Below are 23029 nucleotides of genomic sequence, written 5' to 3'. Positions count from 1 at the left end.
CACCAGTTTTCGGGGCTTCTGCCTGCCGCTGGCCAGCTGGCTGGCAGGGGAAACCCCACCCCCAAACAGCAACATTGCTGCGCGATGTCCCGGACACGATGACTTCACCCAGAAGTGACATAATCACGTTGGGGGTGTCGCATGGTGATGCTCTGGTTTGAGGGCAAAACTCTATGGTTTGAATACAGTTTTACCATAGAGTTTTGTCGAAAACCCACAGCGTCGCTGCTTGACATCCCCGACGTGATGACATCACTTTGGGGTGACCACATTGTGTTGGGGATGTCCCAGAATGCCCCCAAATCCCCCTGCCGGTGCAATGAGAGGAACTGGCAACCCTAAGGTTTAGACTGGAGCAGGTCTGCATAGGATTATACTGTAAAGTACCCAGGTTTGAAATGAGTCCCGGAGTGAGCATGAAATTGATAAGCCTAAGAAGAGGGACTCATCATGGCCAGACACCTTCTTCAGGCAAGTTCCTGTATGGCTTGCTTGGGGCCCTTATGATTCTGGAGATGGATAGCTCACTTCAGCATGACACCCTTATGAAATACTTAGAAGACTGTATGGTCTGGTAACAATACACATTGTTGATAGGAGCACTGAAAAAAGCACCAAAAACATTTTGAATCTGAGTAAAAATTAAACTAGAACTGATATGGATTTTTTTTTTTGTCTTTCACAGCCCCAATACGATCTAATTTAGTTCTTTGAATTACAATCCACATAATCTGTTTATAACAAAAGTGGCTCGGGTTCTACAAATCAGATATGCCAGCAGAATATCACAAATTAATGTAGCTCTGATGACCATGGCATGGTGTGGGTCAATGCCAGTGTCCTGCCATTACTTGGAAATATTGCGATGATGCAATGTGTTACATGGCCCAGAAATGGATAGATATGGTGAGGGTGTTTGACACAGGAAGTTATTTTGTGCTGACTCAGGCCAGTTGTCTATCTAGCACAGTATTGGTTTTTTCTGACTGGCAGCAGCAGTCCTGCCACCAGCTCTCTTATATTCTTTCTCACCAAAGCGATCTGATATTCTTTTAGCTGGAGATGCTGGAGATAGAACCTGGGATTTCCTGCATGTAAAGCACACACTTCATCACTGAGCCATGGCTTCTCCTTGTGAAGACATGGGAGGGGTAGCGCAAGGACAGGACAGGCTCATCTACATATTATCCTAAATGCAGTCTGGCTAGCACAGAATCATCTATGCCAGCAGCACCGTGTCATGTGACAGCTGATGTAGAAAGAGACTGCAACAGCCATGCAAGCACAGACCCATTTGCTGCTCAGGGAATGCTAGGCCAATACATATTACACTATTTGCTGAACTTGTCTATGAGATTGTCTTGAGCCCGTTGATTACAGTGGAACCAGGGCAAAAACATAGGATATTGTGCTATTGTAAGAACATAAGAACATAAGAGATGCCAATGTTGTATCAGGCCAAAGGCCCATCCAGTCCAACACTCTGTATCACACAGTGGCCAGAAATACCAGTGCCATCAGGAGGTCCACCAGTGGGGCCAGGACATTAGAAGCCCTCCCACTGTTGACCCCCCAAGCACCAAGATGACAGAGCATCACTTGCCCCAGAGCCCCTATCTATAATTTGTGGCTAGTAATAGCCACTGATGGACCTCTGCTCCATATGCTTATCTAATTCCCTTTTGAAGCCGTCCATGCTTGTCGCTGCCACCACTTCCTGTGGCAGTGAATTCCAAGTGTTAATCACTCTTTGGGTGAAGAAGTACTTCCTCTTATCTGTTCTAACCCGACCGCTCAGCAATTTCATGGAGTGCCCAGAGCATCACTTGTAATAATTAATTGTAATAATTAATTTCAGAGGATAGCCATGTTGGTCTGCACCAGAACAGCTATATTTGAGTACAGTGGCACCCTAGGGACCAACAAAATTTTGGAGGCATAAGCTTTCAAGACTCAAAGATCCCTTTATCAGGACATTAATGGTGATTACAATAACAATTTCCAACCATGTGTGGATCCAGTCTTAGCAAAATAAAATAATCTTCAAAGAAAGTATAACTTGTATAAAGGCTTACATGTATGCACAAGAAAGACAGATGGGCCATGGATTAATAAGGGATTGATGGCGGGCTGACACAGCTGGATCAGAGACCGAATCCTACTTTCCCATCGTGGGGGTAATTATAGCTTCCTTCCACCCCTCCACCCATATTTTTCACTCATCATATAGGTGTTGCATTGTATTTTGTTAGCCATCATTTGCTCAAGTTTTTTTTTAAGTTGGTGTGAAACTGAAGACAGACATTTTTCAAACTATTTTCTCGGCACAGATTTATTTTCATTTATTTACTATGTTTATTACCCAACTGTCTAGCTGAGATTCAAGGTAGATTACAAAATATTTTTAAAATTACGTCAGACAATCCAAAACCACGTCTAAAATAACTGTCTGTTCTTTTTCCCATGCTGAATTTAAAAGTAAGGAAAACTACGAGATTCTAAACCACATGAGTTGAAGACCATAGGAGATGTTGTTGCTAATTGTGCAACATGTTCATTTGACAACAGTTGCCTATAAGTTATTGCTGCCTCTCTTGCTAATGTATAACCAGTTACACTTGCTTGGACGCAGGAAATGGCATCTAAATAACAAGAACCCAACATGTGCATACTGCAAAGCAGAAGTTAATAAATCAGAATATTGCTACACCATCAAACTAAATTGACAGGCTGAGTGTGCTCTGTTTAGGGCTACATCAACCAACATCAGTTCTTTTGGATGAAGGTATCAGGCACAGAAACGGAAACATATCTCTGTACAGTACTAGGGTTGTATTGGCAGAGATTAATCTGGGGTCAATAGCCTGAGGCTCAGCCCTGGAACACTGAGGGAAAAATGAGGCAAATGCCACCTTCTCATCACAATATCTAGCTCCCCCTGCATCAGGGATTGGAGCCTGAGATCAGAACGAATGGTTTCCTGACTGGTTTGAACCTTAAACACTGTGTATTGCTGGGTGACTAGATACTTTCCCCAAGCCGCCTGCTTGTGAGGTGAGAAGCCATTTCAGCCTTACTTGACCATCTTGAGAACTGTGAGAACAACATTGGCCCTGGTCACACGGAGCATTAGGCACGCTAGAGAGATGGAAGATAGGCGGATTTTCCGGGCGTGATCTCACCACCACGTCTGGGAAGCATAGAGCTCCCGTGGCTTACCCGAGGCTTCACTCTGAAGATGCGCTGTAAAAAACAAGTACCTCCGAGGTACTAGTTTCCGGAAAGCGCAGGGCAAGGGCGGGCGTCAGATCACGTTTCCGGTGTCAGCTCGTGGCATCTGGTGCCCGCCCATGTCCCGTCGCGAAAAGTGTTTTTTTGTCAAGTCTCCACGGGTGCACACAAGCACCCAACGGCGCATGCGAACACTTGGGTTAAAAACAACAACACAACCCCCGCGGTGCCGCTTCTTTGCCTCACCGCAGGAGTGAGGTATGATCGGAACCTCCCCCCAACCACGGGACATCAATGGGACATCCAGCGGGACGTTTGATCCAGCTGCCGCATGGTAGTTCGCTCCGGGGCAAACAGCCACGCCTCCCCCCGCGATATCTGGCCCATGTGACCGGGGCCATTATAGGACAACTGACTTTATCACTGCAACCCCCCTGATTAACAAATCTTCTTGTTGCATGTTATCTAGATTAAGCAACTTCATTATATTATTTTTTATAATAATTTTTTCCTCACTAAAATTATGACAAATATGATTTTACTGGTGCTCACACAATGTACTCAAGGCAAAGTCAAGAAAAAGAAAACAGAAAAAGAAAGTAATCTCTTATTTGAAAGAGGAACTGGGCTACATTTTGTGACGATTTATAGCCTGGTTTTATGAACTACAATGTGACTTGACAGTGCAATCCCACTGTTCTAAACTCTCTGAAGTCAAAAAGAGTTAAGAAGGATTGCCATTCTGCATAGGATGTCCCAAAAGGTCAAGAGCACGCTTCAATAAACAAAGGATGAATGCTCTTGGTTCTTTCATGTACAGAACTTTACATTATAATCTATAGGGACTGTCCAGTCATAAAACATAGTACATTAGGAAGCCAAGGGAAGTGTCTGTGCTCTAACAGAACATATAAGCCCACTAACGGGAGCACATGTAACTCATTATGGTCCTGGGATGGCCAGACCAGCACTGGCACCTGGCAGGAGTTTTTTTTGGGGGGGGCAGGGACATGTTAATTGCCGTGTCTGTGATGCCACAATGTCACCTCAGGTATACACCCAGAAGTGACATCATTAGGGTTGCCAGGTCTGGGTTGGAAAATACCTGGAGACTTTGGGGTGGATCCAGAAGAAGGTAGGGTTTGGGGAGGGGAGGGGCCTCGGCATGGTACAATGCCATAGAGTCCACCCTCCAAAGCAGCCATTTTCTCCAGGGGAGCTGATCTCTGTCAGCTGGGGAGCAGTAGTAAAAGTGGGAGATCTCCAGACCCCACCTGGAGGCTGGCAAACACTGAAGCAACACTCTAGGGTTCTATTGAAAGATCTGCTACCCCTCTCCCCTGAAATAATTTCAAATGTTTTGTAAACAGAAGAATACCAGCACTGTGGGTTAACTATCAATTTGTTCTTAACTAAAAGAAGTATACAGTGCCTTTATTTCTATACTTTCTCTGTAAAATAAAAGAGCCAAAATCCTGGAGTGTGAAAAAGTAGAAACAGAAAGCCACCTAGATAGGAACACACACACACACACACACACACACACACAAATTCCTAGTGAACTTAAAACATTATAAAACTAATTTAATAAAATATTTCGGTATCTACTTGTTTGTGTATTAGATAGTACTATATATACTTCCATAAATGTTTCACAATTTGGATTTTTAAAAATATTTCTAAAATGTTGCTAATTTGGCGTTTTGAGAGGGGATCGTATAGATTTAAACAATGTATTGCCAATGTGCAGAGATCTGCTCAAACATCTGGATACAACTCACTGTAAAGCAATATAAAACTCAAATATGCATGAAATATACAGCTTCAGTTTCCAATGTACTTGAAAATGGTAGAGAATTCCTCATTCATGTACTAGAATAATATTTTGACCAAATCTTTTATCAAAGGCTTTTAAGTAAATTTATACAGGATAATAGGGTACAATTCTTATGGATCAGCAACAGGCTAAAGAATAGAGGGTTCTTGTAAGGAATTGCACACACTGGTGTTAAGAATCCTAACCACACATATACACATAGGATCTGAAATGGCTGCTGACTATCCAGAAACAATAACTAGAATTCATAGGGGATAGGTCAGGGAAAATTTTAACTTTGTAAAGCAACTGAATTATCAAATGGCTCCTATAACAAAGCCTTATATAAGGCTATGATGTAAGCACATCTCAAAAAACTGGAAATTATGTACTCAGGGGCACCCAATGAAATTGTTCAGAAACGAGTTCAGGATAGACGACAAAAGGAAATATTTCTTTACTCAATGAGTAACTAAACTGTGGGATTCACTGTCAGAGGAGATAGTGATGGCCATGAACATGTGTGTATAAATGATGATCCCAGCAAGGAGCTTTCAAGGCAAGTAAGAAGCAAAGGTAGTTAGCCATTGTCTACCTCTGCAGAATCTTCTTGGCAGTCTCCATCCAAGTAACAACCCTGCTTAGCTTCCAAGATCTGACAAGATTGGGCTATACCATGTTGCCTTCTCTCCCTGACCGTGAACATAAATAACTTTTAAAAGAGTCAGACAGATCCATGGCTACTACCTAGTGACGGAAGGAACTCTCCACTACAGAGGCTTCAGATCTCTGAAAACCAGTGGGAGGCAGAACCAGAGGAGGGCCTTGGCCTCTATGCCCTGTTTGTTTAGCACCCAGAGGGTAACTGGTTGGCTTCTGTATGAAACAGTATGCTGGACTAGATAGAGTGGTTTTGTTCAGCAAGGTCTTCTTATGTTCTCGTATATTTATTTATTTAATGTTTCAGATTTTTACCCTAACCCTCCCAGACGAAGCTGGCTCAGGGCAGCTCACATAAAAGCAGATAATTACAACAAAACATAGTTCTAGTTTAAACAAATATAAAATCATAATAAAGTGCTCGTGGTTCTTAATAGTCATATAGCAGTATCAGCCAGTGTAGAACGTTCTCCGCTCGCAGTCAGCTCTCGATGTTAGTTGGATGTCCCTGTAGGGTTCGCTGTTCTTTAAGGCTGTTTATGGCAAGTTTCAGGGTCCAGGGCCCTCTTCCTTTTAACCAACCAATGTTCTTCAATGGTGGTGGTGGCTGCTAAAAGCCTGGCGGAAGAGCTCCGTTTTACAGGCCCTGCGGAACCGCAAAAGGTCCTGCAGAGCTCTGATCTCCTCCGAGAGCTTATTCCACCAGGCCAGGGCCACCACCGAAAAGGCCCTGGACCTGGTTGTCGACAGCCTAGTGTCCTTAGGACCCGGAAGGGCCAGCCGATTTTGGGCCCCCGTCCACAGTGTTCTCTGGGGAACATATGGGGAAAGGCGATTTCTTAGGTATGTAGGTCACTGACCATGTAGGGCTTTAAAGGTAAGAACCAGCACCTTGAGACGAATCCGGTATGCTATCAGCAGCCAGTGCAATGCCTCCAGCACAGGCTGTTTGTGCTCCCACCTAGAGAGCCCCATCAACAGCCTGGCCGTGGCATTTTGCACCAGCTACAGCTTCCGGATTTGAGACAAGGGCAGCCCCATGTAGAGAGCATTACAGTAGTCCAGTCTCGAGGTGACCATTGCATGGATCACTGTCGCCAGGTCATTGCATTTGAGGAAGGGAACCAACTGCCTGATCAGCCACAGATGGTAAAAGACCGATTTGGCAGTGGCTGCTACCTGGGCCTCCATAGTTAAGGTGGCATCCAGGAGCACTCCCAAACTCCTAACCTCCGGCACCAATGGTGCCCCATTGTAGGTCGGGAGTGGGATCCCTAACCCCAGTCTGCTCCGACTCAGGCATAGGACCTCCGTCTTCGTTGGATTCAGTTTCAGTCGGCTCAGCCTAAGCCAACCAGCCACAGCCTGTAAAGCCTGGTCCAGATCTTCTGGTTTGGAGTCGGACTGACCGCCCAACAGCAGATGTTCTATAGAAAATAACAACCAAAATGGCTGGGGCACTTTCCTTAAAAAGAAACACTACCAGGTTAATTTTTAAAAAAGAATTAGACATAATAAAAATTTATAAAAGTATGAGTGCTGGAGAGTGAATGGACAGAAAAGGTTTTTTAACCATGCTCTGAATACAGGAAATTGTGGAATCACTCAATGAAATTTACTGGTAATAGGATTAGAGTACATAGAACCAAGTTCTTCTTTAAACAATCATAATTCATTTATAGAGTTCATCACGAAATATGTGATGACAGAAAAATCTGTAGATTTATTAAATTGTGCTATATTTTTATAAACCAGAACAGAGCCTATTTGTCAGTTATGTGCTTGACAAAGATGCAGATAGACTATAAACCAGTTACTTATTAATTGACCATTCCTTGTGGGAGTAAATTTGTAATTCAGTAGGTATGTTTCTTTTATAGTTTGTTTATCTTACTGATTTTTGGTGAATGTGTTTGTTTGTTCATAGGCTGTCTAATTGAATGTGTAACAAAAAGGTTAAAATGTGATAATGACTAGGAATTCAAACTGCTTTTTAAAAAGATTAAACAAATTCATTGAGGATAGGTCTATCAAGCATTCTTAGCCATGACATGGACACTATATTAATGAAAACCAGGTTCTGAGACTGTACAATGGCAGTGGATTATCGCTCTCATTTATGAAGACAGCTAGCTGACCACTGCAGGAAACTGGTTGCTAGGCTAGATGGTTTGATTTATTAAGCCTCTCCTGCAATCGACCACCCCCACTCAGTGGAATGGCAGGGGAGAAATGAGGGGAGGAAATGACATTGATTGATGCCAGGTTATTACCTCCTGTTTTGGAATAGAAAGTGACATCCCAGCAGTCTCCCTCCTTGACAATGCTCCTGGGATTGCCATTCAAGGACTGATGACCCTACTAGAAGAGGTGATATTAATAAATTAAAAATTAATTGTCACACCTACCTTCCACTGCCTCTTCCATAAAAGCTTGGTACAGCTAGGGCTGGCAATTTTGTGGAGATTTGGGGATGAAAACTGGGGAGGGTGTAGTTTGTGTAAGGGAGAGAACTCAGTGGGGTACAGTGCAGCCATTTCCTCCAAGGTAACTGACCTCTGTAGCCTGTAGATCAATTGTAATTCTGGGAGATCTTCTGGCCCCATCTGAATATTTGCAACCCTTAACGACAGCCTAGCTGCAGCCTGTGAATTTCTAATATCAGTTTTAAAAATCTTCTGGAACCATTTTAAAGTATATAAAAATTTTAACAATAAAGATTTAAGGGCAGACCTAAAGTGGATAAAGCAATTTAGAGGGACAGTCACTCTTAACAGCCTTTCTCTTGTATTCTTCTGTTCTGTTTTGTTTTTGGAGTTGTTTTTGGTGAGTATTTGTGTGTCTGTTTTTGCGTGTGTGTACACCTGGAAGTCATGGTTGACTTCTGGTGACCCCTAGTGGGGCTAGGACATTTCAGAGAGGTGGTTTGACAACCTGCCTCTCAGTCCTGGCCTTGGTATTCCTTGGAGGTCACCCTTCTAAGTACTTGCCAGAGTTGGCCCTGCTTAGCTTCCGAGATCTGACAAGATATGGCTTGCCTGGGCTATCTAGGTCAGGGCTCTTTCTCTCATATTCTTAAAGTTAATTGATCTTTCTGTTAATCATTCATTTGTGAATGTTCTTAAGGATGAATTTATGTTCCATGTACACATGCACAGTTACTATGCATTTCTTATCTCTAAGAGCAATTGCTACTGAAAGCCATTTAGAGTATGAATAAGCCTTTGGCTGAGAAAGACTCTTATCACATTGGTATAGCTCAGGCATGACTCAGCATTTGCGTAATGAATTTGAGTAAGCACTGCACAAATCAGGTTTCGGGTCCAAAGAGATATTCTGCAGCTGTTCATATGATTAAAACCTATTTGATTATTCTAAAGAGATTACAAAGACCACACATTTTTTAAAAGGCAGACATGCTTCAAATAGACAAGGATTAGTACTTTTAAAAAGCAAACAAACCTGAGAATAAACGTTTGGTTTGTAAGAAACCACTTTAAAAAATCGTAACACACTACAACATAAGATCAAGAAACACATGTTAACAAGAAAGAACAGTATAAGAATATATTCTAAGTGTAAATGTAATTGTGATTGAAAACCCTGATCTGAAAATGCCTTTCATTTCAATGTCCATTGAGTCACTTATTATTGAAAGGGTGACTTACAATTGTCATTCAGTAATATTCCTATGTGCAACTTTACTTGAAGCCTAGATCCTACAATCCATACCCTCCAGACTTAGGGTTGCCAACTCCAGCTTTGGAAATCCTTGGACATTTGGGGGTGATGCCTAGGGAGGCTGGAGTTGGGGGAGGGCGAGGGTACTCAGCAGGGTGTGATGCACCATAGGATAGAGTCTGCCCTCCAAAGCTGCTGCCATTTCCTCTGGGGTAACTAATCTCTGCCATCTGGAGATGAACTTTAATTCAGGGAGAATCAGAGGCCCCATCTGGAAGTTGACAAATGGCAACCCTATCCACACTAGACCTGTGCAATGTGATTTATATCGGGGTTGCCCTTGATGAAGCTATGGATAGTGGCAGTGCCATCCTGATCAGAGTTACTAAATCCATTGCTTAGACGTGTGTAACTCGGCTTAGGATGGCAATGGAACAGCTGGTACAAAATGCTGCTGCCTTTAAGAACATAAGAACATAAGAGATGCCAATGTTGGATCAGGCCAAAGGCCCATCCAGTCCAACACTCTGTATCCCACAGTGGCCAGAAATACCAGGTGCCATCAGGAGGTCCACCAGTGGGGCCAGGACATTAGAAGCCATCCCACTGTTGACCCCCCCCAAGCACCAAGATGACAGAGCATCACTTGCCCAGAGTCCCTATCTATACCTTGTGGCTAATAGCCACTGATGGACCTCTGCTCCATATGCTTATCTAATTCCCTTTTGAAGCCGTTTATGCTTGTAGCCGCCACCACTTCCTGTGGCAGTGAATTCCAAGTGTTAATTACTCTTTGCCTGAAGAAGTACTTCCTTTTATCCATTGTAACCCGACCGCTCAGCAATTTCATTGAGTGCCCATGAGTTCTTGTATTGTGAGAAAGGGAGAAAAGTACCTCTTTCTCTACCTGCTCTTTCCCATGCATAATCTTATAAACCTCAATCATGTCACCCCTCAGTCGTCGTTTCTCCAAGCTAAAGAGCCCTAAGTAGTGGGAGAACTGGTCTGGGAGTGTGGGGAAGCGCTTGGAGTTGTTGCAGATTCCTGGCTGCTTTCTGTTGAGGAGTATAGGCAGGTGAGAAAATATCACATCTGCATTGGTTACCGGGCTACTACCAAGCTCATTACTAGGCTCAGTTCAATATGCTAGAATGCCTTGCTCACCTTAGCCCATGTCTTGATGTCATTATACTGTGTGTTTCCTTGGTACTGCCAACGTCATGGCTACCAAAGTCAGTGCTGGGAAAATACACAGCACAATAACATCAGGTCATGGGTTACTTACTTTGTGTTACAGAGCAAAAGATACAGAATTGTTTATATGTATTTCCGCATTTAAATCAAATGTGTGGCCGCATTTCAAGTGCAGGAGCTCTGGCTGTGGATTCAGATTGCACAACCAGACCTTTTTGATGGGCTGGAAAACCTGCAGATTATCGTTTGTTATTACAGTTATTTTTATGTATTATTAAAGTGTTGTTATTATTGCTGATTTTGTACCCTACAGCCTATGTACTTTGTATTTTGTTTAGAGATCTGTTACTGGCTAAGCTATTGTTTTTATTCCTCTTTTTTTTTATGCCCCCTGAAGGGAATTCTTTAGTTGTATTTTCTATAAACTACAAAAACTACAACTAAAAGTTGGAAGGGGAAGGGAAACTAAAACCCTAACACTATAGCTATGGGAAATGGGAAGAGGGCAAACTAATACATAAAAAACTACTAGATGGGGAAAGGAAGCTACTATTCTAAACTATTTCATTTATTGGATTTGGGGAAAGCTAATACATATCACGATCTAATTAGCTAAAAGTAAGGCTTATTAACCTAATGTTACAAGTTTGGTATACAGGTTGGTTCATTACAGTATTACTTTAAGAATATGCATTTAATAGCTTAGCACAAATTCTGCCTTTAAGAACTGTTGTTCTTGTTCTAGAGTCTTTTCTTCCTGCGTTTCTTCGTTTTCTTGAGTTTGGGGGTGGCTGCTCCTTTCTCCGATTCGGATGTTTCTGGTGATATGGAAGTAATGCTTTTTGAATCCTGTGAATAGGATTCTTCTTCCTCCTGATCTGGTTTTGAGTTCTTTTCTTTCTTCTTATATTTTGAGTTAAACATTTGGTCCATAAATTTTTCAGCTTTGGAACAGAGTCAATTTTGTATTTTTCATCCAGATAATTGAAGCTCAGTCCTTCCGGGAATAACCATCTATATGGTACTCCCTTTTTTTGTAGAGTGAGAGTAAGCATCCTGTATAGTTTCCTCCTTTTTCTGACTTCAAAAGGAATGTCTTTTAATATTTTTATCTCTTCATTCTTAATTTTTAAGGGTTTTCCCATTGTACATTTTAACACCAGTTCTCTGGTAGATCGTTTCATCAATTTTAAATAGGTTTTCCCTGGGAGTTTATTTTTCTTTATAAAATCCGGGTAAGTCCTGTAGGCTACATCCATCTCTTTCACTAGGTCTTCCTGTTTGTAATCCATTAATGGGGCCAAAGCCTCCGCCAAAAGTTCTTTTAAGTCCTCGTTCTTCTCTTCAGGGATTCCATGGAAACGTAGAACATACGTAGATCTTTCCAGCTGGAGCTGTATTAGTTGCGTTTTATCGGAGGATCTTTCCTACTCTGCTTTATCTACTCTCTTGTTGATACTCTCAGTCTGTTTTTCCATTTTTTTCAACATTTTCTCGGTTACTGAGGTTCTTTTATCCATTTGATTCAGTTGTTTCTGAACACTGTCCAGTTTGGCATTGAGGTTAGTCATCTGTTCCATTAGGGGGCACAGTGCATTTGCTAACAGTGAAGAAAAGTCTGTAGTTACTTCCTGGTTCTGAGAGGGAGTTGTTGGTATTTTATTTCCAGTCACCAGTTTTTTCTCCGGCGCCCTCCGTCCTCTCCCAGCCATAATATCAACAAGAAGTAAGTTTTCCAAAACAAGGCAAAAGTTATACGATTTGAATCCGCTTTGTATATATTGGCAGTTTTTGCATCCGCTTAACTTCTTATGCGTTTATTTTAGCTCAAAGTCTTTTTATTTCTGATTTAAAACTGCTTTTAAATCTTTTTCAAAAAGAGGGGGGGGGAGGTGCTTGGTCCCTCTCCCTCCACGCTTCAAACTTAGGCGCTTCCAATTACTACCAAGGTCCGTTCGCTTTTTCACCTGATCATTGCTTAACTCACAGTTTGGAGACCTGGAGATCTTTTGGAAGCTTTTAAAAGTTTTGATCGTGGTCGCTTGCTCCGGCAGTCGTTTCTAAGCGCCATATTGGCTCCATGGCGACGGTACCTTTCGGGGATAAGGTGAGCCTCAATTCCTTGGCCGTCACCTTGGAACAGGCTCTCCTCAGCTCCCCAGGCTGAGAGTCTCCTACAGAGACCCCGGGGAGGTCCGGGACGAACTTGGACCCCTCCCGTCAGCCGGGTCTCAGCGCGACCCCATCAGAGCGAGACAGGACGCATCCGAGTGGCAGAATGCTTAAGAAGTCCATTCTTATTCCTCTTTACATAGTTTGCCGCACCAGATTTCCAAAACCAAACTTTCATAGTAATTTCAAAAACAGAATAAAATTATAATGTATTGGCCTCTATTTAAATAGAGTGGGAAAGGGTAGCAAATACTGCACAGTTTGTTGCCTTCCAGCTTTCCCATGGTGATGCTAACCATTTAGAGAGCCAGTTATCCTAAGGTTTCAGCCTCCCACTGCATGGAGTCACATCTCTTTTTATAAGGGTGACAGTACATACATAGTGCCATTTTTGTTGGCCCAAATTAAAAGGTATGACAGGGTTGGCCCTCACTAGTATTTGGATGGGAGACCATCAAGGAATACCAGGGTCATGATGCAGAGGCAGGTAATGAGAAACCACCTCGGAATGTCTTTTGAAAACCCTACATGGTCGCCATAATTCAGCTGTGACTTGACAGAACGTTCCATCATTAGCACATAGATTTTGATTTTTTTCTGGATTTTGTGTGGGCCAATATGGCTGTTTAGCTTTTTTCACAGTACATACAGGCTGCTATCTATGTAGTTACAGTCACCATAGGAGGAGTTTTTAAAAAATGTATTGGCACCAGTCTTTCCCTGTACAAAGTTATGACGTACAAGTGAATAGAGGGTTTAACATAGGCCCATACTTCATTTTCTAGGCCTTGGAATATGCAGAAACTGCTCATCAGGACATCATAGGAAACCGGAGAGCCGTATTTGCTCCCAATCCAGTTTATACTACTCAGATTACTTAAAATCCAGACTGTATTCCATGTTTACAAACTCGAGTTTTTAACAACATTCTTAGGCCAACAGAACAACAACAGTAGCAAAAACCAAATTCTGCTTAGAAACTCAGCAAACCCAGACACTTGTAAGTATTGTAAACAGCCAATAGTACTGTAAATGGTATCTGTTTCTCCCCTATTTTTTTTTAATTGGAGCAAATACCCCTCCCAAAACAGATATTCTGGACTGAAAATTAGAGATTTCAGATTCGAAAGCAAAGCACATACACTTGGGTTTACTTTAATGGAAATCTGGCAGTTCATATCTGAGTGTTTCACGTTCTCTCAAATGACAGTGAATATGCCCAAAGCAAAAGGTCAGAAGAGTTCAGATTAGCTAAAACTCTCTGAGTAGCTAAGATCTCTGTTAATCATTAATTTAAATAGAACATTTCTTGAAATAATTTTATATTTTCCTGTTCTCGGGTAATAGCAAACTAAAACATTACTCTTGAGTCATGTTAAGAAAAACCACAAAGAAAGAAACTGGGGAAAATGACAAAGTTGTGTGCTTAATTAACAAACAATGGGAACAATTAACTGTTGTGCCTCATTTGAATGAGCATTTATATTTAGATTTACAGCCTGTGGTTAATTAAAATACTTAACTCCATGTTTCTTTATTTTTACAGAAGTTTCATTTGTGTTCAGCTGCTATTTTTGTTGCAAAGAACTCAAATAGGTAATCAGGAAAGACTGTTGGAGCATAGAGAAAAGCGTGGTAAGAACTGGAAGTTACACCCAGGGAAGACCCCAATATTAATCTCACTTAGTCCCTGGCTTCTAAGGGCGAAAAGTTATGTAGGACAGAGTTCTGTGACTGGAAGTCCAGTTTGTGTTATTTGGATCTAAAATCAGCTCTGGCGGGCAATATGTATTGGGGCTACAGTACTGCATTAGTCCCTCTTGGACTGCTTTGAAACTTGTCATTTCCCTAGTGGGGTTTAAAGCAGCTTGTGTGCATGTGTATAATATTAAGGCAGAGAAATGGTATAGGAAGGAACCCCCTTGCACTGCACCACAGTTCTGATCCACATCTGGTCCCCAAACAGAGACTTTTTTGGACCAACTAACACACTGAACTCTAATCACTTGGTACTAAGCTTGATGCTGAGCTTTCAGAAGAAACCTCAATGCTGTTATGGGATCTTCTATGTAAGACTAATACTTGCAAACAATGTCTGTTAGTCTATGTCATACTGATATCTTATACAAAAAGCCCTTAAACCTAAAGAATCAAGCTGACAATGGCTTTAGCATCATCCCTTATAGTGAGGGATAGGTCAGTGATGAAATCTAGAAACCTGCATTTTTGTAATTTTGTTTAGAACTTTTCACTGGTAAGATTCGCAGCTTTTGTCTCCTTTGTGCAAACTACTAAATTCCAAGTTAGGCCCTATGAGAATACATGCAAACAGTTGTGTGTATTGGTTGAACAGCCAACCTAAATTATTACTCTCAGGGCTATTTTTGGGCAGGAATGCACAGGAACGGAGAGTGGTATGGAAGGTCAGGGCTATTTTTGGGCAGGAACGCACAGGAACGGAGTTCCGGCTGGCTCCCGAGTTGGCCACACCCAGGAGGAATGCATTAGCATAATAGGCCACACCCAACAGCAGAAACTCATTAGGACTGGCTACAGTAGGGGTGTGTGGCCTAATATGCAAAGGAGCTCCTGCTACAAAAAAGTCCTGTGTTTTGACAACAAACAAGGTAAACAGAATAAGAAGCAAAAGGTGGGTGTGTCTGGATGACCACACTTCTGCTAACATGGGGTGTGTGGCCTAATACGCTAATGAGCTGTGCTGTCAGGGGTGTGTCCTAGTAAGCTAATAATTTTTTCTGTTGGGTGTGGTCTATTATGCTAATGAGTTTCTGCTGGGCTTTTACTACAAAAAAAGCCCTTATTACTCTTATATGAGAGCTAGCATAGCCTGTACATCTGAAGAGTCAAAACAGCAGATTTCTTTAACAGTTAGGCTTGTGTGGGAGGAGGATATAGTACAAACATTTCACCAGGAGTAGCAAAGGATTTCAAATACAGTGAAGTATTGAATGCTCCTTTTTCTGATATCAGCCAGATCAAGACAGGATCTGGAACAGAGAGGTTCAGGAAAAATTCTATCCAGATGTCTTGTTCTGAATATAAATGGTACTGTGTGGTAAGTGTAGCATAGAAAACCAGCCTTTTAGGAAGGAGTAAACTTCTTAAAGGTTGCCATGGAAACTTTACATGCTAACATAAAGAAATAACTAACGCCACTAATTTAAAATAGTATTATTCTGCAATAAAAGATTTCCCTCAATTTGTTGAGCATTTCTGATGAAATATTTACAATATTGCTCTTAAGCAATATTTACTGTGAAGGGCAGATAATATTTGGCTTGACTGAGACTAGGATGACTCAGGAGGAAATGCACTTGAAAAACCATAGAGACGGTATTGCTTTTGGGGGGATCTTGAAGTTAATTCAGAATTAAATTCTGAATAATATATAAAAGGCATTTAGTCTTCGAAAAGGTATATTAAATGCCACTATCACCGATTTTTTCCAAGGAAACTCACTGAATCCCACATTTTTGTTTTGTTTTGCTTTGTGTTCCCACACTAACACCTATTAGTTCTTCTACCTTCTTGTATGTTATGTGTTTTGATTAATTGTTTTAAATGTTTTTATATATTTGTATTTAAATGCTGTTTTTAGTTTGAAATGTTAATTTTTTTGATATATTTTAATATTTGCCACCTTGGGGACTCTAAGTAGAATGAAAAAGTGGAACAGAAATGCTTTAAATAAATAAATAATCTAATTTCAAGACAGATTTCAAGACAGTGTGTCAGCATTCTAAGCTTATAAGCAGGGACCCACAAGAAACTTGTGAGAAGGGGCATCCCATCCTCCCTGCTTTTGCTTCCTTCCCTCATCCCCCCTCCTTTCTCAATTTCCCCCCTCTTTCTGCCCCCACTGACAATCTTCCCTCATGCCCCTGTCTTTCTCGTCATCCCTCCTCAGTCAATCTTCCTTCATGTCCCTCTCTTTCTTCTCCACCCCTTCTCTGTCAATTTTTACACCTCTCTCTTTCTCTCCCTACCACTCCTCATTTTCAGCACCCCCAAGCTGAGTCCCTCCTTCTCCCTAGGCTAGGGCTTGGGCTGCTGCCCCCTCTGGCTCTGCCTTGATCTCCACTTGGGCTGCCCTTCTTGGGGCTGCCCTTGCTTGGGAACTGTGACTTCAGGGTCCCTGGGTGCTGGTGCAGTCATTGTGCTGGCTGCAGTGGCCCCCAGGCAATGCTACAGCAGGGCAGGGTCTCTGCGAGCCATGTCACGACAGCGGCCTGGTCATCAGGAGTCTCCATCATGGCAAAGATGGAAGAGGCTGCCTAGAGGCTGACTGCATCTGGTGAGTTATCTTTCTGTGCACAATGTTATTGTCTCAGGGGGGATTTAACCCCCCCACAATGTATTTTTTAAATTTTCAGATGTTTCTGCAAACCTGAGCATGTCCCCCAATTTTGCAGAACTATCTATTTTTTTGTCAGCATGGCCCAATCTGCAGATTTAAGTATCTGCAGAGGGGCCTGCACTTGACTATTAGAATATAAGATATTCTCTCTCTTCCTGTCACTATCATTCATACTGGAAATAATAGATGAGGCCTTCCACTGGGCTGTGCTCTTTAGCTCCAGAACTGGTTTCCTATCCGGGTCAGGTTCACTTACACAGAAACAGTAATATATTTCTTTGGTTCTGTGTGTCCCCCTCTCCCCTTTCCACTCTTTTGATTTATTGTCCAATGTTGGTGCAGTAGGCCTCTTTGATATGTAAGCTCAAACTATGACCAGGGCTATTTTTGGGCAGGAACGCACAGGAACGGAGTTCCGGCTGGCTCCCAAATTGGCCATGCCCAGCAGGAACTCATTAGCATAATAGGCCACACCCAACAGCAGAAACTCATTAAGATTGGCTACATTAGGGGTGTGTGGCCTAACATGCAAAGGAGTTCCTGCTACAAAAAAGCCCTGGGTTTTGACAACAAACAAGGTAAACAGAATAACAAGCAAAAGGTGGGTGTGGCTGGATAACCACACTTCTGGTAACATGGGGGTGCGGCCTAATGTACTAATGAGCTGTGCTGTCAGGGGTGTGGCTTAATATGCTAATGAGTTTCTGCTGTTGGGTGTGGACTATTATGCTAATGGGTTCCTGCTGGGCTTTTTCTACAAAAAGAGCCCTGATTGTGGTGACAGTCTCACAGGTATGCAAACACTCTTGCATGTATTAGTAACTATGCCAGAGATGGTTAGGAATACAACTGTCGTTGCTGCACATCTTTGTGAATATACTGAGCGACTAGATACAGTGTTCTTTTCTTTTCATTCTTTCCAGTGAGTTTGTTGATGTTTCAATCAGCTGATCGGGGTGCTTCATCATTTGGTAGCACTATGTTATGTCTTAAGGTAATAAAGACATGCGTGAGCTTATGCACGGTTCTATATTAAAAGAGCATTGCAAGGATTGACCTAAAGGGCCAATCAGAGAAGCCTTTGTCTTCAGCGGGAACCACTCTCATTGGTTCCAAGCTTCATGTTCCTATTGGTTGTTATCTGTTTGTTGGGTGTGGTTTTGCCCATTCTGATCGTATATAAGTCAGCCTGGTTCTATGTATTTTCGTCTAGTGTTGTTATGAGCTGAATAAATGAAATCGCTTTGTTTAAGAGCTGCCTCGATCTCAGTTCATAATACAGTAACACCCTAAAGACGTAAGGATTACACTTAGAGTTTTTAGCAAACTGAAGAAAGTTCAGACTTTCCCTAAGATTTAACCAGCTGTCATTTTAAACTATAGTTTTGTAGGCATGGAGAGTCCCTACTCTGATGCCTCAAACTAGAAAGCTTTAGGAGAACTGGGTATAATTTTTATATATAGCAATTGGATGAGCTTCAGAGAATCTGAAGATTAAAGTAGAGGCTATGTAGTTATTCCCTGCTCCACTGTTGGTATAATTAATGATGCAACTCTGCCAAATTAATATTGCTATTAGTTGATGAATCAGGCTCAAAATAATTAAAATACTTTGGAGAGAGTTACACTCCTGGGAGCTTAAATTTAAAATTACAAAGACCACACTGTTATGTTTAACAACAAAAAATAAAAACATGGCTGAACTTACACAGAATTTGTTTTGCAGTCAAAGGATGAACACTGTTCCAGTTAAAAATGGGAGAGTGAACGGTCTGTTTTTCATCGTTAAATTTTTAATTAATATGCCAAAACTCTCTCAATTCGCCTATATTCTAAAGGTCTTTTTTTGGCTCAAAACACTTCTGCCCAACCTTCCAAGGATCACATCGCTATCGCATTCACTTTTATTCAGTTAATTCAGAGCCTGCAGGGACCAATTTGTTTGAAATCCTATTCATGCAAGATTCGCATTCTTATACCTTGAGTAAAACTTTGTTGGCCTTAAAGGTGCCACAGGACTCAAACTTTCTTCTGCTGCTTCAGACCAACATGGCTACTCACCTGAATCTACTCAAGTAAAGGCATTCTGAGGGGGGGGGGTATACTTGCTAAGTGTGGCTTTAATTAGCCTAATGAAACAATGTCACTGTGCTACATTTTAAATGAACAAAAGTGTCAACTAGCTATTTAAGTACTTTTAAACTTGACATATGTCATATCATGTAAAACACACAGACACAGTGACAGAGACAGGGAATGATGCAATTGGGGATTGCTGGAGAGACTGCACTCCACAATGCATATGCTGTCAAGCAACTGCAGACTTGCTCAGTGGGAACTCACGGGATATGCCCTAGTACCTTCACTGTGAGAATTTCCTTAGATGTATAATGGCTCTCCTTGAACCTCTAATATATGTGGTGATGGAATCTGCATAAATTCTCAGCAGTGTGGGCAGGATTGTCTCAAGAACTTCTACATAATATAGCTCATACTTCCTTCCAACTGCCTGTGTGACCAAAGCAAGGATTGCATCATTTGTGCCCCGAGGTTAAGAAGGTTATTTTAGCTCCATCAGCTCCTGCCTCCACCCAGCACTGGACCACAGCCTCATTGGGGAATATGTAAAGTGAACTGAGTTTTAGAAGACATAAGTTCCTTGTCAAGCAGTATTACAGTGTACTCAAACCTGAATATGGTTTGAGGGGACACAAGGTGTCCAGTCTTGCCTCAAGGCTCCTTGTAGCTCAGCAATAACTATGGTTCTGTCACACTTACCTCCACTGAGTATAATGACGGCTATAAATATTGCCAGATCACTGTCGTCTAGTTCCAGTGCATTGAATTTGACAGCAAACTCAAACTTGGGCTCCATAAAGTCACAAAAAGGTTTTCGCAGACTCTTCAGAAACTCCCGAGTCATGAATCCTTGTCCATTTGAAATGAGAACACCGTCTTTATTCATCATGGAGGCCAGGAGAGTATAGATGATTTCATGGACACCATATTTCAGGAGAGTTACTTGGTCATTCAGGTCTAGACTCACAAAGCCTGGAATGCTTTTGGCAAATTCTGTGATCTCCTGAACAGCCTCCACTGAGCGAAACTGACAGCGCTGGAAGATGCGGATAGCGACCTCTTTGTTCTGTTCTTGCATGGGAGTCAGATGTTTGCACTTGATCTGGTCTTCTCCCATCATTAAGGAATTCATATCATAAATGACAAATGGCTGAAAAGAAAAATGAAATTGACGTTTCATATCTCGTTTCTATAAGGCATCAGGTTGTGCTGCTGAATCTAAGTACATTGAAACTTGAGAGGATGTCATCGTTGAAAAAGGGAAATATGTTTATAGGGCATGTGTATGTATCCTACTAACGGGTAGTGATGGTGGTCATTTTGGGGATGAATAGCCTTACAGTGGAATCCTAAACAGATTTAACACTCTTTTCAGTCTACTGAAGCCAATGGGCTTCAAATTCTATTCAAGGGTATAATTCTGCTTTGACTGCACAGTAAGAGAAAGAGGAAAACCAACAAGGCTTCAGCATTTAAACTACTCCGTCATTTGCAAGGACACTAGGCTTTTGGAGGAAATCAGTTTTACAAATTGCTCCAAGCTAACAAGCTGATTTTTTGTTTCTGTAAATAAAGCCATAACTTCCCTTAAGATAAACATAATCAAAAGTAGCAGCAATCATGGAAAAACTAGGAACATTTTATCATTTGAAAACCATATTGGACCTACACACTATTTCATCAACGTGTTTTGTTCCTAGTCTCATAAAACAGCCTTTGAAAAAATTCATAGAGTTTGTTGAGAGACCAGTGTCATATCTTTAAAACTAAATTTAACTATTTATTTCGATAATCCAATGTGTGATATGTAGAGGTTATTTTCTCTAGAAAGAGCTCCATCTATCACCTATCACATATCATCTATCTATCTATCATAAAGTTACAAAGCTTAAATACTGAAAGATTTGTAGTAATATGATAAACATACTTAATAGTAAGAAATTTGCTACTAAATACACTTGACACCGTGGCTCTGTCTGGTTTGGAAAAAATATCCATTGATAATTTAGCTGCAATCATACGCACAATTAGATGAATGCTGGGTGGATTTAAAGGGCGCGATCAGACAACAACATCTGGGAAGCACCCCGCAGCTGTCGGCAGCCTGTTTTGCTCCGCTGCAGAAGCAGAGTTAAAAGACACCAGGGAAAAATCTGGTAGTGAATGGGTTGTGATGGACCACAGATGGATTTCCCTGTCTAATTGTTCCAGCGCACTCTCATGGCATCAGGACGGTCTGATCAGGCCATCCCAACTCCGTGCCATTGTCCCCCCCCTTCACAGTATGCGCATCATCGCATACCCCATAGGGAGCCCTCGGTGCAGAGGTGCAGTTCATCAATTCCTCATTTAAGCGCATGGGGAAACAAGCGGCACAACCCCCCCGACTCACCCGCAGTTGCATCTGATCACACACTGATGGGCTGCGCCTGCAGCTTCAAAAGGAGGCATGATCACGCAACTGCGGGTCTATTTCCTCCAGAGGAAATAGCCTCGTTTCCCCCCATTTTTTCTGACGCATGTGACCACACCCTTTGCGAACTACCTCAAAGCAACCTTGTTTAAACCTGTACGAATAAAACTTAATGCCATACTCAGAGGTGAATGTGTGAACAACCATCACTGAAAAAGATATTCTGCTTAAGGGAATGTCAACTGGGAAAATTTATTTATTTAGATATTTACACCCTACTCGGCTCCCCTGTGGGGACCCAAAGCAACTTACAACATCATTCTCACTTCTCATGAATGCACTAAGGTGCCTTGTGCATGTTAGCTTCTTCACACATGTAAATCAGCATGTTATATTATTAATAAGCAATGAATCTACATATGCAGAACACATCTTAATCCCATCAAATTAAGGTAAATAGGCTTAAGGATCAGGAGGCATGGCTGCAATCTCCAAAGCACACTAAATATGCCAGAGTATCTGTATGTAAAATCAAGGTGTTGCCTTAATATTTGTATAAGCATAATTATTCTTGTTTCTTCGTTGCAACATGGATTGCTCTTCAGCCACTCTAGCAGTATATATTAATGTTACTATCCCTACTCACTGCTGTGTTATATGGAAAAGGTCATAACTAGAATGAGAGCCATATAGTCAAACAAAGAAGACTCAGTCCACATATGCTGAAGCCAGGGAGCAATGGTGGAGTAAAACATTTCACAGTGGCTAAGAAAGTGAGTGGCTAATATTCAAGGACTTTCTGGGTCAGCAAAGAGACAGCTATGCCCAGGAAACCCATCAGAGCTCTATTGCAATGTCACCAGCAATAATTTAACAGAGGAAGATACACACCGGTGCCAACTTGAGACCGATGAAATGGACTCTGTAACCTGCCATGGCCAGTGAATGGTGAACATTCTGGAAAAGTCTTGGTTACTTAGTAATTCCATGGACTACTTGAGCATTACCAATCATTTACATGTGACGCAGATGTGACCACAATTAAAATGAGGAACATAGCGTTAAAATTGTGGCCATAGTAAACATTCTGATGTTTCTGAGCCCAAAGTCCATTACAGTACAAATAATAATAAAAGTTTTACTCATTATTTACTGAATGAGAGCATTTACTTTGACTATAGTACTCAAACTTAAGCTTGAGAAGACTGGGTAATTTTACAGAGGGGTGTCTCTTCATTTATAGCTTTATGCTGGCAAGCTATAGCCTGGTGGCTGGTTCTGCAATGTTCAGAGGCAAACAGTGTCACATGAATATATACTATATAATTTATGTGGGCAATGCAATTGGCATGACATTCAAGCATCACAAAGCCATTTACAAGGTCCCAATTAGCTCATTCAGATT

The 23029-nt window shown here is 41.7% G+C and overlaps 1 protein-coding gene across 1 annotated transcript in view; it reads right to left on the bottom strand.

Annotated features, from left to right (window-relative positions):
• The window catches only part of PPARG (peroxisome proliferator-activated receptor gamma), a 97124-nt gene that overhangs the window by 764 nt on the left and 73331 nt on the right, over positions 1-23029 (bottom strand). The window contains exon 6 of the mRNA XM_015420238.1: positions 19911-20361. Within this exon, the coding sequence (XP_015275724.1) occupies positions 19911-20361 (451 nt within the window). The remainder of the gene's footprint in view (positions 1-19910; positions 20362-23029) is intronic.

The sequence above is a fragment of the Gekko japonicus genome, unplaced genomic scaffold (genome assembly GCF_001447785.1).
Source record: "Gekko japonicus isolate JY-2015 unplaced genomic scaffold, Gekko_japonicus_V1.1 scaffold254, whole genome shotgun sequence".
Lineage (NCBI taxonomy): Eukaryota > Metazoa > Chordata > Lepidosauria > Squamata > Gekkonidae > Gekko > Gekko japonicus.
The sequence above is the reverse complement of the archived record's forward strand: the minus strand, read 5'-3'. Positions and strand labels throughout refer to the sequence as shown.